Genomic DNA, 12,962 nt, shown 5'->3' on the forward strand with positions numbered 1-12,962 from the left:
CCTACCTTGAGGATTTTAGCTCATCATTTTCTAAAACTATTTTCAGTATATTTTGTCATTAAAAAAACTCTATAATATATTTAAAATTTATTTCAATGTATTCTTCTAAAATAACATTCTCCTAAATATAAATTAAAATATAGTCATATTATTTCTTCATCTAAATATAAAAGAAAAAAATTATCTTTATTTAAAAAAAAAAATAGAAATAAATTGGAATATATTTACGTTTAAATGATATTCCTTCCATTTTTAATAGGTGACATGTGAGAATATTTTATTTATTTCAAATTAGATGACGTTTTTAAATTTCAATACAAATTTATTAAATTTACATAATGATGATTCTTTATATTATGCATTGTGTTTTTATTGCCTGAATTATGATTAGGTGTATAATTAATGATATTTTTGTTTTAAAAATATAAAATTAAATATTTTCCTAATTTCTGTGCATAAATATAAAACGTCAAGTAATAAAAAAACGGAGGGAGTAATATAAATAAATATAGAAATGATTTGGAAATACTTTAATTATTGTCTCAAAAGAGTTATGCTGATTTTTTTTTAAACAATTCATATGTCTTTCAGTGATTATCCATTCCACACAAATTTCGTTGTATATTAAATATTTTTTTTGTAAACATAGAAATATGCATCTATTTAGATATACAACTAATAAATAGTAATTACATAATTTTGATTTTAGCTATATCAAAAAGGCCAAATAATTATTTCATTTAAAAATCATAATAACCAAAAATATTTAAAACATAATTTATGAAATAGATTGTCTGTAATAAATCTATTTTAAAGATTATAATTTTGGTTGAGATCCATGTTTGTTACATATCATGTTATATAATCTCGCAGTTCCAATATATTCTGAAACTTCTAAACATTGATGGTCTTTTTATAAATTTTCTATCTGAATCGAAATTATTTGTTTTTGTAATTGTTTTGTTTCAAGATGTCCGCAGTTGTACTTGATATTTAAATGAAAAAAGATATATGCAAGATATATATGAAAAAAACATGAATGAAAAGTTGCTACTCTTTCGGATATTAGCTAAAAAGCCGTCGTCATCTTGTCAGCCGTTAGGTAAGCCATTTATTTTCATGAAAGAAAGCTGTTTTGGAATTGGAGCAGAAAGATTGTTTTTTAAAAAGTGAAAGAAAAACAAACAAGAAATTTGAAGGATTTTTACCAAAAAAGAAATTTGAAGGATGAGGATAGGAAAAAATACTTTCCATATCGACTTTAACCGAGGTTCTCTATTGAGAAAAACATCATCTCTGTTTATCGTCATCATCAATTTGATTTAATTTTGACTGAAAAACACTCATATTCATAGATGTTTGGTGCATCTGAAACATGAAAAACAATAACATTGGAATAGCAAGTTATAAAGTTAGCTAAAACTAGTAAAATTTAAACAAAATAAAAACTACCCACATTTCGCTGCATGCTACAATTTAATACTTGACAACCAAGAAATTCAAGTTATAAACTTCTGGCCAGAAGTTGGATGGGATGAGTCATAAGTGTAATGGCACCTAAAATAAAGAGAAATATAATCATACTAAATAGCTGAAAAATACATATCATAATTAAAAGTCGTCTTTATTGTTCTTAATAAGTTAATGCAAGGATTAGTAGGACAAGAATAAAAATAAAACAGATGGAACGTATCCAATTGAAACGTGGATACATTGCTAGGAAGGAATTGTCACAAACTTATATTCATAACGTGTAGCTAACACGGGTCCCTCGTTTACTCTCGAGTCATCGAAGGTGTCTCTAAAACATCGCGTACTGTGTGCTAAACGGGGCGTAGTTTGTTTAACTATTTTCGGAATACTAGCTGCGCTTCTATGAAACGGGACGTAGCTCTTTGGGTTTCAGCTTCTTCTTTTTTGGTTGACGTAGTTTTTAAGTTTTGAGGACAAATTAAGGGTTTAAGAGTAATTACCAAAAGAACAATCAAGGAAATTGTTTAAGAAATGAACAATATTTTTAATTGTTTAAGCACTTAAAGGAACCTTTACAGAAAGCCAGGCCAACTATTGTCGTTTATGTATGACATGATTAACCTAACCTAAAGCAAAAGCATCTATTTGTTTCACTATTGGCCATTGCTTTTTGACGAGAGAGATATATGCTCATTCTACTCCAAAAGTCCAAACTTTTGATCGGGGATCCATGGATTTGATGTTTATTTTCAGCACGTGGATAACACCTACAAACTTGATTGGTGATGCAGATAAATATTTGAAATATTTCTAAATATTTATTATTTAGTTTATTAATTATTTAGATAATTATCTTTATTATTTTAGGATTTTATGGTGTTTTTATATATAGCCGTCTAGGCTTAAGTTTGTATTAAATTTATGAGTTTATTAATAAAAGTTAAGAGATTTTTCTTTAATCCTTGTTTTTGGCTAGATCATTGGTGATCTCAACGAATTTAAAAAGACATTGATCTTAGTTATTCTTAGACTAAATAAGATCTTTGTGTTATTCTAGTTTTCCGGATATTCTCAGAATCAACGGATCTCTAGTTCTATCTTATAAAGCTTCCGTTACATCAGTTGGAATCAGAGCAGGTTTTTTTTGGTTTCTTAATCAAAACTCGATTCTGGAATCATGGAGAATTTGTTCGTTGAAAGTGAAGAAATCGTTTACATAGAAATTATTGGCGATCATGTTTATGATATCTACTATGACGATAACATAAACTTCATCAACGATCAGTTATCAAGAGACGTGGCTGTAAATCAAAGTCAAAGCATGATATCAAGAGAAGAAGTCCACGTGTGCAGCCATTCCAAGCCCATTGAAGGTGTGTTCGTAAGGAGCATGGAGATATCAGGGGCTTTGTCTCTTTATCATAACGAATACATGAAGATAAAATTTCAGATCCTTGTGATGTGCTTTGCTATGGTAGATGTGAAGATCAAATTGATGGTGCAAAAGAATTATATTATTTATTTGATGGATATTATCGATGGAAGGCCAAGGAAAAAGAAAAATATGTGTGTCATGGTCAAGGTTTGGGGATCGAAGACCACAGTTAAGATTCGAGGACGAATCTTCTTCAACCCGGAGAGAATGATGCAGATAAATATTTGGGATATTTCTAAGTATTTATTATTTAATTTATTACTTATTTAGATAATTATCTTTATTATTTTAGGTTTTATGATGTTTTTATATATAGACGTCTAGGCTTAAGTTTGTATTCAGTTTATGAGTTTATTAATAAAAGTTAAGAGATTTCTCTTTAATCCTTGTTTTCGGCTAGATCATTGGTGATCTCAACGAATTTAAGAAGACATTGATCTTAGATATTCTTAGACTAAATAAGATCTTTGTGTTATTCTAGTTTTCCGGGTATTCTCAGAATCAACGGATCTCTAGTTCTATCCTATAAAGTTTCCGCTACATCAATTGGCTCTCCTGGAGTCTATGTCATATACTTTTGATCTTTTAAAAGGTTTTATATATATATGTGTGTGTCAGTGTGTGTGTTATTTTTTAAAGACGTTTGTTATTTGGAAATCAACAACAAAACAAAAATCCATTCACATAACTATTCTTTATATTAATAGATTTCCAATGTCAAAGAACATAAATTATTGTAGATTAATGAAAATCTATATGCAGCAGAGTTTTTAGTTTGTATGTATGTTAAGAGTAAAGTTGTTCATCAGAAACATAGCGCAATGTAACCATTTATTTTGAATCTTTGTAGTTGAGATAACAATGTATGTTATATTGTCATAAATGAAATGTAAGTATCATATGAGATTTGATCCATTCGTAATAAACAAAAAAAAAACAATTTAGTGGTTTAACAGTAACAGACCACAGAAAAAAATCAACATAAATTAGAATCAAAACTTGGTTTCTAAAATTTCACATTATTGTTGTCCTGGCACAAAACGACAGCCTTTCCCTAACGTTTTCACATCAGAAGACATATGCATTTTTAGTGTCTGTATATACACGTCGTATAAATCTACTCTCTCTTTTCTCGGTCTTTCACTATATATAGCTACGCATTTTAGTATAGTCTCACAACAATTTTCCAGAGTGAGAGAGAGAGAGGGAGAGAAGAAGATCACACTTAATTTCCTCTTGCCTCTCTTCTTCTTCTTTGATTTTTCTCGGTAATACATAATTTCGCTCTCCGTTCTCAGAAAATAATTTTGTTGCTGTTGTTATTCTTGGTTTCTCCGACTCTTTCCACTTGAACCAAGTTCGACAGGTAAGTAAATCACTCCATACCTTTTAAAATCTTGTAGAGTATACTACAAAGATGTATATACATACACATTTATATATATATAGATATCTAATGATGAATATGGGGAAGAAAACCCTATATCAAGAAATGAAAAAAAGAAGTTTTTGAGAATTAGATATATTTAGGCCGTCATAGTCGATTAGTTTTTAATGGAGTTTCTCAAAATATAGTTTAGCATTGAAAAATATTGACCATCAAGAAAATGACATGTTTGCTGAAAGTCTCTCATAGAAAAATCGATCATATTCTTCTCTTTTCTTTTTCTTCAATTTATGTTTTTTTTTTATTATATTGTTTCTAAGAAACTCATGGAACTACTCTCCCATTGTGCATGCTCGTAGTTCTCTAATCGCTGTCGCATTTGCATAGCTGTGTTAAACAATTTTTTCTAAAACCAATATGAAGTTTTGATTGGAGGTTAATTTATCTTTGTGACATGTCTATATAAGTAATTAGTATAACGTTTAATTTTTGTTCATAGAAATTAAAGAGGGGGGAAATGAGTAGAGGTGGCGGAGAAATGGAAGAGAGACTGCTAAATGCGTCAGAGACAGAACAGAGGAGAGAGAGTCTCTACTTGAGAAAGAAGATTTGGAGTGAAGTAAGAAAGATGTGGAGAATAGCTTTACCATCAACTTTGTTCAGAGTGATGTCGTTTGGTTGCATAGTGGTAGCTCAAGCCTTCATTGGCCACTCCAGTGAAACGGGTCTTGCTGCTTATGCTCTCATTCAGAGCACTTTCATTCGTTTCATCTATGGTGTTATGGTAAGCACCTTACAGTCCATGATCGGTTTAAATCCAGGTGACGACATATCGACATCTCTAGTATATATCATCATATGTTAGAATAGTACAAACATTTCTCATTATAAAAATAATTGTAAACGGAAACATGCATAACGCAAAGAAAAGTAAGAAAAAAAATACTTTTGTGAAAACACTAAACTAAAACGTGGTGGTTGATTTGAAGGTAGGAATTAATGTCCTAATATATAGTAAACGGGAAAAAGATTAAACATCTATTTCACATCGTTTATTGCAAAACCAAAAATAAAAAAAATAAACAACGAATGAGTATCGTTATGATGGAAACAATATTGTATGATTGAAACGCATGTGTGTATAAAAAATGGTTTTTTTTTTGTGTTAGGCCGGTATGTCGAGTGCGACGGAGACGCTATGTGGACAAGCATACGGAGCACAACAATACCACATGATGGGGATATATCTACAACGTTCTTGGATAGTAGACACCTTTACAGCCACTCTCTTTGTCCCTTTCATCATCTTCGCGGGTCCTATTCTTCGGTTACTTGGCCAAAACATTGAGATCACCAAGACCGTAGACGAGATCTACCCTTGGGTCATTCCTTATCTATACAGCATCGTTTTCACCATGACAATCCAAATGTATCTCCAAGCGCAGATGAAGAACGCCATCATAGGCGTTCTCTCGACCGTAGCCTTGGTTGTGGACATTGTGGCCACGTGGTGGTGCGTGAGCGTGATGGGGATGGGAATCCATGGTGCGCTTCTAGGACTTAATATAAGCTCGTGGACAGTGGTAATAGCCGAGTTTGTGTACGTGTTTGGAGGGTGGTGCCCGCATACTTGGACAGGCTTCAGCACTGCTGCTTTTGTTGATCTTTTCCCAATGCTCAAGTTATCCATTTCCTCTGGATTCATGCTTTGGTAAGTTTTTTTTTCAGGGTAAAACATGATAACTAATGACTCTTCTTGTGTTATATTTATTTATTTTTATTTTTTTGCTTTGGACAGCTTAGAGTATTGGTATATGAGCATCATTGTCTTAATGTCTGGATATACAGAGGATGCCAATATTGCAATTTCTGCATTTTCCATATGGTATTACTTACAATCCTCACGAAATTAAATATCTAATGTTATTATACCATTTAAAAACTACATCCTCAATCCATTTTACAGCCAATATATATACACTTGGGAGATGAACATAAGCTTAGGCTTGTTGGGTGCAGCATGGTATGTAAACTATCTACACTAATTTTAAGATATTTTGTATTAGATTTATTTGTTAATACTATATTATATGTTGCAATCTATTAGTTATCATGTTTTACCCTGAAACAAACGAATTGGGAAAAGGAGATGCCGACGCAGTGAGATTCTCGATAAAAGTGGTGCTTGTGGTATCAGCGGTGATTGGTGTGTTATGTTCTATTCTGTGCTTAGCATTTGGTGGTCAGATTTCGTATTTGTTCTCCGATAGCCACCAAGTTTCAGACGCAGTCGCTGATCTCTCCATCGTCCTTAGCCTATCCATACTCTTAAACATCGTCCAACCCATTCTCTCTGGTTAGTAAATACTCAAAACCCTTTTATTATATATATATATATATATATATATATATATATATATATATATATTAATATAAGGTATAAGTATAACTAAAAGTTCTATTCTAACCACAAAAAATACTTTTGAATATAAACAGGAGTAGCTATTGGAGCAGGGATGCAGAGTGTGGTAGCATTTGTGAACTTAGGAACTTATTATGGAGTTGGTATTCCCTTTGGGTTCATCCTTATCAACATTTTCCGTTTTGGTGTTAAGGTCCGTAACTCTAAACTCTTACATGGTTTCACTAGTTATTAGTTTTTTTTTAATGAATGTTAAATTTATTCAACTAAAAAACTATTTTACGATGAATATTTTTTTTTGTATCAAAGTGTAGTTGGAAAGGGAAAATTTTTTTTAAAAGAATTTATATGTCAATTATTATTAGTTTATAATCATTATAAAAACTATTTATATTCTAATTAACCAATATTGTATTCGTTTAATTGCAGGGACTGTGGTCAGGAATGCTGGTTGGAGTTGGTATGCAAACGTTGATATTGTCTTATGTTATTTACAAAACTGATTGGGAAATGGAGGTAATTTACTTTGTCTTTTACTCCTTAATTAATTCGATTGAGCACAAACTCAATATATTAAAAGTTGAATTTGACCTAATTACAGGTTAAGAAGACGAACGAGCGTATGAAAACCTGGACTCTAAAGTCACCTTCTGTAGAACCGAGTACTATCACGACGAGAGATGAAGAGAGAAAGTGATTATACATATATATTTAAATCATTTAAGAAGTTTTACAATATTCTTTTTATCGTTTGAAATATAATATTTACGGTGTTCTGTAATTTCTTGCATTCGCGTAAGAAAACAAAATACCTTTGTTGAGATTGCATTATTAGGTTAGTGCAACTCTCATAACTTTGAAAAAGAGGTTAATAAGGTTTATCTTCCTTCTTTTTTCTTGATTTTTCAAAAAAGGTTGTTGTTCAGATTTCTTAGAGCATGGTTAATGGAGGTGCTTAGAGGGGAGTGCTTAGCAAAAAATTAATATAATAGCGGATGGGATCCACACAAAAACTAAGCACCTGTGCTTATTCTGTTTAATTAAGCACCGGTGCTAGCACTGTTTCGCGGGCCCCACTGATACGTGGCGGCCCGCGATTGGTTTGTTTTTAATTTTTTTTAAAAAAATCAGAAGAAAAAAAAAAAAAAAAATTAATCACCCATTTGGGGTGCGTTAATGGTGCTCTTAGCTATCTTTTTTCTTGTTTTTTGAGCAAAAGCTATCTTTTTAGTTGTTTTGTTTTAATATACTTTGAGTTTTGATTGGATATATATGTATTTTGATTGTGGAAAATTTGAATTGTTTGAGTACTTGTAATCATGGGTTTTCAAAAGAACTCTTATATACTATATTTCAAAGTTTACAAGAAGTTCAGTACCTTACCATTTGATAAGAAACTCATTTGTTTATGTCAAATCAAAGCTAAATTTTTAGTAAGCTTACATGTTTTCTTCTTTCATCCCCATTTGAAATTGTACAAACAACTTTAAAAGAAGCGCCATTGTTAAATTAAAAAACGAGTGTGAATCCTATAATAACAATTAACCTAATGAAACTGTATATCCAAAATCACGAGGAAGCACTTTCATGACATTCGTATCCTTTTGCAAATCACAAAGACAAAACATATGATTATTAGCTCAAATTAATTATGTTGAGGGAAAATCTCGAGCTAATCATCAAGAATCTCCATCGTTCGGACACAAATGCTCAATGAGAAACAGCAAATCGCTAGCTATCTTGATCGTCGAATACACTGACAAGAATCCAATCCTTATCACATGTGGTTTATTAATTTTCTTTGTATAAGAGAGATACAAAGCTATAAATCATGAAAATAAAGATAATGAAATCAATGGCATGCAGCATCCTCCAATACCACCCACAGATTTTAATTGCAGTATGTTTTATTTGTTGTCTTTTCCCGTGTAATATACAATATTAAAACAAAGTTTCAGAATTATTTGTTCTATATCAAAATTTATAAGACAATGTATCCACCTTAGTTTCTAAGCGTCGAAAATCTCAAGATTTACAATGATTAGTCCAACTCTGAAACATGATGGCTACACAGCTCTCAGACTAATATGACCTCAACGTTTCATTATAAATTTTCTTATCGATGCAGTAATAATTTTTTTGGCTGCTAAATGTAAATATCATTTAAAAATGAAAAGTTTAATTTTACAAAGCAAAGAGGTAGAACTATTTTTTTCTGCCAAAAAAAACAAGAAGAAAAAAACAAGAGAAGCAGTACGTAGATAGGTGGAAGAAGAAGATTGGGATCATCTAATCCATAATTCCATACCGTCATTAAGTTGTGGAAGCTTTGTTTATGTCGACAGGAGGTGATGATGTTGCGGTCTTGCGGATGTCCCTGTCGAGCTTGAAGATGGTTGCAGGCGTGAGGAAAGTGTTGTAGTAATAGATGTTACCAATCAACTTCAATGTTTTCAAAAACATATGCATGAGAATTACAAATATATCTTTATATAATAAAAGAAAATATTGTTCCATTCCTTTTTTAATTACCTTTTCCCCTTTATCAAGCAAATCCATAATCTTTCTCGCATTATGGTACTGAAGAACATACTCTCTCATGTTCGCGCAGTTTAACAAAGATGTTTATGTACAAAATGGTGGTAACCAGTGAACAGAAATATAGTAATGAAACAACTTGGAAGATAAGAAAAACATAGCATCGTAATGAACGAACCATGTAATCTCGTGAGTAGACGCTACACATGCTTATACAAAAATATAAAACCAACATTGGAAAAACCTAGCATACCGACGGTAAGTTGGAGCTAATGGTTTAGTGCTTGGAATAGTTCTATTGCACCCCTAGTTCGATTTCCGTTGGGAAGGATGTTTTACGCTATGTCATTGGTATCAGCGCCCGTTAATCATGACTCAAAAAAAACCTAGCGTATATGTATATGTACAGACTATTATGTGAATGTAACTCTAAAAAGATCAAATTCATAAACTAATATAATTCACAAGTTAAATCAAGTTTCGATCGTTAAATAAATTTAGAAAACATCACTCGTACTCGTAAAAATCCGAGCCGAGCTGGATTAGTTTATAAATTTTGATTTATTTTGACATTCTTAAATAGGTTTTGGAGTTCGGATTTTTGGGTCGGGTTTGGGCCGGTTCCTCTCGAGTCGAGTCTTTCGGATCTTTGACATTTAGACACAATAGGTACTTGTAAATTTACGACGCGAATTGCGTTAGTTTTTTTCGGATCCGGATCGGTTCGAGTTTATAATTAAAACACCTCTGAAATACTGCCTGGATTAACATCATCATGTCATTAATAAAAAAAATTTCAACTGAACAGTATTTATTATTTTTGTATAACTTTGTTATAATTATCTCTTTAACTTGATGTTTTATCGAGATATAACCAAAAAAAAAGGACAATAAAAAAGGAGAAAGCTGGTCTTCATTCAGGTCACACGGGTCTGGTCTTCTTCCTCCAAAAATAAAACCTCAAAATTTTGGGAAAGTTTCAATCTTTCCTTCTCCTTCTCTGATCTCGCAGAAGAAGAGGAGGACACGATTAAAAGATTGAGCTCGGATACTCAGATAATGAAAGGGGCAGGTGTTAAGAAGAAACCCCAGGTGGTGAACGACGCTGGTGAGGCGGAGACGGCGGTGGAAACAGCCGGAGGAAGCGGGAAAAGAAGTGGAGACGGTGGGTTTGGCAGTGACGACGGCGGAGGTGCAGATTCAGTTCTCCGCGAGATGGGTGATGATAGGCGTACGGAGGACGAGGAAGAAGAAGACGACGAAGACGAAGAGGATGAAGAAGACGGAGGAGGAGGGAAAGAGGAAAGGCCAAAGCTTGATGAAGGGTTTTTCGAAATCGAAGCTATTCGTCGCAAGAGAGTTCGTAAAGTAAGCTCCTTTTTTTTTTTCCATTACATTGTTTGTTCCTTACAAAGTTGTCTCTTTTATTCATTTGTAAGAAACCTAACTAACTTAGCAGAACATTGAATTCTATGAGGGAAAGAAATCTCCTTTATAATTAAGCAGAATCTGATTCAATGCTTGCTTTAATGTTTAATATGTTCTTATCTGTTTTATGGGTTTGATTGTAGGGAAAGGTCCAGTATCTAATTAAATGGTGAGTTCTTTCAAACCTACACTCAGTTTCTTGATCAAAACATATGCTTATTTTTTCAATTGACATAAGTTTTTAAAAACTCTGGTTGTTGTGTAAGGCGTGGATGGCCAGAAACTGCCAACACATGGGAGCCTAAAGAGAATCTCCAGTCTATCGCTGATGTTATAGATGCATTCGAAGGAAGGTAAATTGCATCTTAATGTTATCATTCTTTTTTCGATTGGTTTGTTTCAAAGTTATATGAAAATTGCTTTCTTTGTTTTCAAAGTTTGAAGCCAGGGAAGCCTGGAAGGAAGCCAGGAAGGAAGCGCAAACATCATGGAGGTTCTAATTCTAATACTCAGTTGAAGAAGAAGCAGCAACGTTTAATATCTACTACATCACATGATGCTTCTGAGAGATCAGACTCTTTCACATCTCTTAATAACTCCAGCCTTCCTAACATTCGTGGTCCACTTAACGACCTCTGCGGTTCAGGAGATGGGGAAACTGCTTATGCAGCAGCCAACCAAGTTGAAGCTAACAGCAGGAGGAGTGTTGGGATGGTTGGAGAGGAGAAAGATTACGATCCGACCCTTAGCGAGCTGAGGGGACCAGGAGGCGTTGATAATGTTAGACCAAATGGGCTTCTCAAGGTTTATCCTAAGAACAGTCAGTTCATAGGTGCTAAGCGGAGGAAGTCTGGTTCTGTGAAAAGATTCAAACAAGACGCATCCACAAGTAACAACAACAACAACCACACAACAACAGCTACTAATGATCAGAATGTGACGCAAGAGTTGGCTACGTTAGACTCTTTTGGTGGAGTCGCGAGGATAGGGAACGAGTATCCTGGTGTGTTGGAGAATAACAATCTCTCTCAGAAAAGCAAGGTGGAGGAGCTGGATATTGCGAAGATCCTCAAACCGGTGAAGTTTTCTTCGTCTGTGACGAACAATGTACAAGACGTGTTGGTGACCTTTTTGGCTCTGAGGTTTGTCTCTTCACTCTTGTGGTCAATCTTCACATTTGAATTTTACTTACTTTGGCTGCTACTACTCATAGGTCTGATGGGGAGGAAGTGATGGTTGACAACAGATTCCTCAAGGCTCACAATCCTCTTCTGGTAATTTAATACTTTCATAGCTCTTTTCTTGTGCGTTTTTTTACTCATTAGGAAGATTCTAAAAGCTTCGTCTGTTTTGTGTTTTTTTTGTTGTTGACGCCAGCTGATTGAATTCTACGAGCAACATCTCAAGTACAATCCCGAAAGATAAGAATTTGTTTGTATACAGGACTTGTAGGTAGAGAGAGAAAGATTTTAAGTTTTGTCTAGTGTAGAGTTGATGTAGTGGCAAAGTTGTATTCCCTGGGAGGTTTCAGATTTGTATTTGCTTTTTAGTTTGGTGGAGATTTATTATGTTAAAGCTTTGCTTGTTCAAAGATCAAAATTCATGACGCTTTGATGCTATCAAAATATATAAGATCAAATCGATATATACTTGTGTTTACAAAGTTATAACAAATAAACAACTTTCACTCTGGTGTAACCTTGGGTTGATGTAATTTGGAATATCGCTTTCGAGCTGAAGAAACAGGAAGAAACTTGATCCTCTTGGGATTTGGTTGCTTCTTGTACAAGTAATGTGCCTCGTGTAGTCTTCTTTTCGGAACTCTTGCGTCATCGAATGCTTCTGAAAACTCCAAATCAGGACTGTAAATGTTCTCAGAGAACAGTAGTGAGGATGAGCTGCTATCATGCTCTTGTAACATGTCTTTAAACGTAATGAGGTGCACCCCCACATTTTTTAACCTCTACAAGGGGGTTAGAAGAATCTCTTTTTGTGTTCTCGATTGAAAACTGAAAGAAGAATTCGTTGTAAGCTCCCATGGACATGCAAGTTATGCTGAACAAGAGAAGGTGATCTGATCCAAAAGTCATGTTTGCGAAAGCTTTTGGATCAGGATACCATAGCTCATCCATAACAACCAGCTATTTAGCATCAACTCCTTTTAAAATACAAGAACAACGTATCTTGACATCGTTCATGGAGCACTGCCCATTGCCTCCAATCATGATGCAGGTGGAAAATCCCAGAATATCAGATGATGATTGACTCTGAGGCACGTG

The 12,962-nt window shown here is 33.5% G+C and overlaps 2 protein-coding genes and 1 long non-coding RNA gene across 3 annotated transcripts; 2 read left to right on the forward strand and 1 right to left on the reverse strand.

The window, feature by feature from the left end:
- Window positions 1-4,028: 4,028 nt before the first annotated feature.
- Window positions 4,029-7,603, forward strand: LOC106426120 (protein DETOXIFICATION 25). Its single transcript, XM_048769081.1, has 9 exons — window positions 4,029-4,274; window positions 4,795-5,079; window positions 5,465-6,006; window positions 6,094-6,180; window positions 6,262-6,318; window positions 6,413-6,651; window positions 6,792-6,910; window positions 7,147-7,233; window positions 7,319-7,603. Exons 2-9 carry the CDS (start codon window positions 4,813-4,815, stop codon window positions 7,412-7,414), a joined length of 1,494 nt encoding a protein of 497 aa, XP_048625038.1. The 5' UTR covers window positions 4,029-4,274; window positions 4,795-4,812; the 3' UTR covers window positions 7,415-7,603.
- Window positions 7,603-9,950, reverse strand: LOC125593090. Its single transcript, XR_007328999.1, has 2 exons — window positions 9,250-9,950; window positions 7,603-9,159 (listed from the first exon to the last, which is right to left on the reverse strand). It is a non-coding gene; the product is annotated as an uncharacterized LOC125593090 (long non-coding RNA).
- A 190-nt stretch (window positions 9,951-10,140) lies between these two features.
- Window positions 10,141-12,330, forward strand: LOC106426184 (chromo domain-containing protein LHP1-like). Its single transcript, XM_013866893.3, has 6 exons — window positions 10,141-10,623; window positions 10,827-10,852; window positions 10,950-11,036; window positions 11,121-11,825; window positions 11,897-11,957; window positions 12,061-12,330. The coding sequence occupies exons 1-6, from the start codon at window positions 10,315-10,317 to the stop codon at window positions 12,106-12,108; spliced, it is 1,236 nt and encodes a 411-aa protein (XP_013722347.2). The 5' UTR covers window positions 10,141-10,314; the 3' UTR covers window positions 12,109-12,330.
- The last annotated feature ends 632 nt before the right edge of the window (window positions 12,331-12,962 follow it).

Source organism: Brassica napus, chromosome C9 (genome assembly GCF_020379485.1).
Source record: "Brassica napus cultivar Da-Ae chromosome C9, Da-Ae, whole genome shotgun sequence".
Taxonomy (NCBI): Eukaryota; Viridiplantae; Streptophyta; class Magnoliopsida; order Brassicales; family Brassicaceae; genus Brassica; species Brassica napus.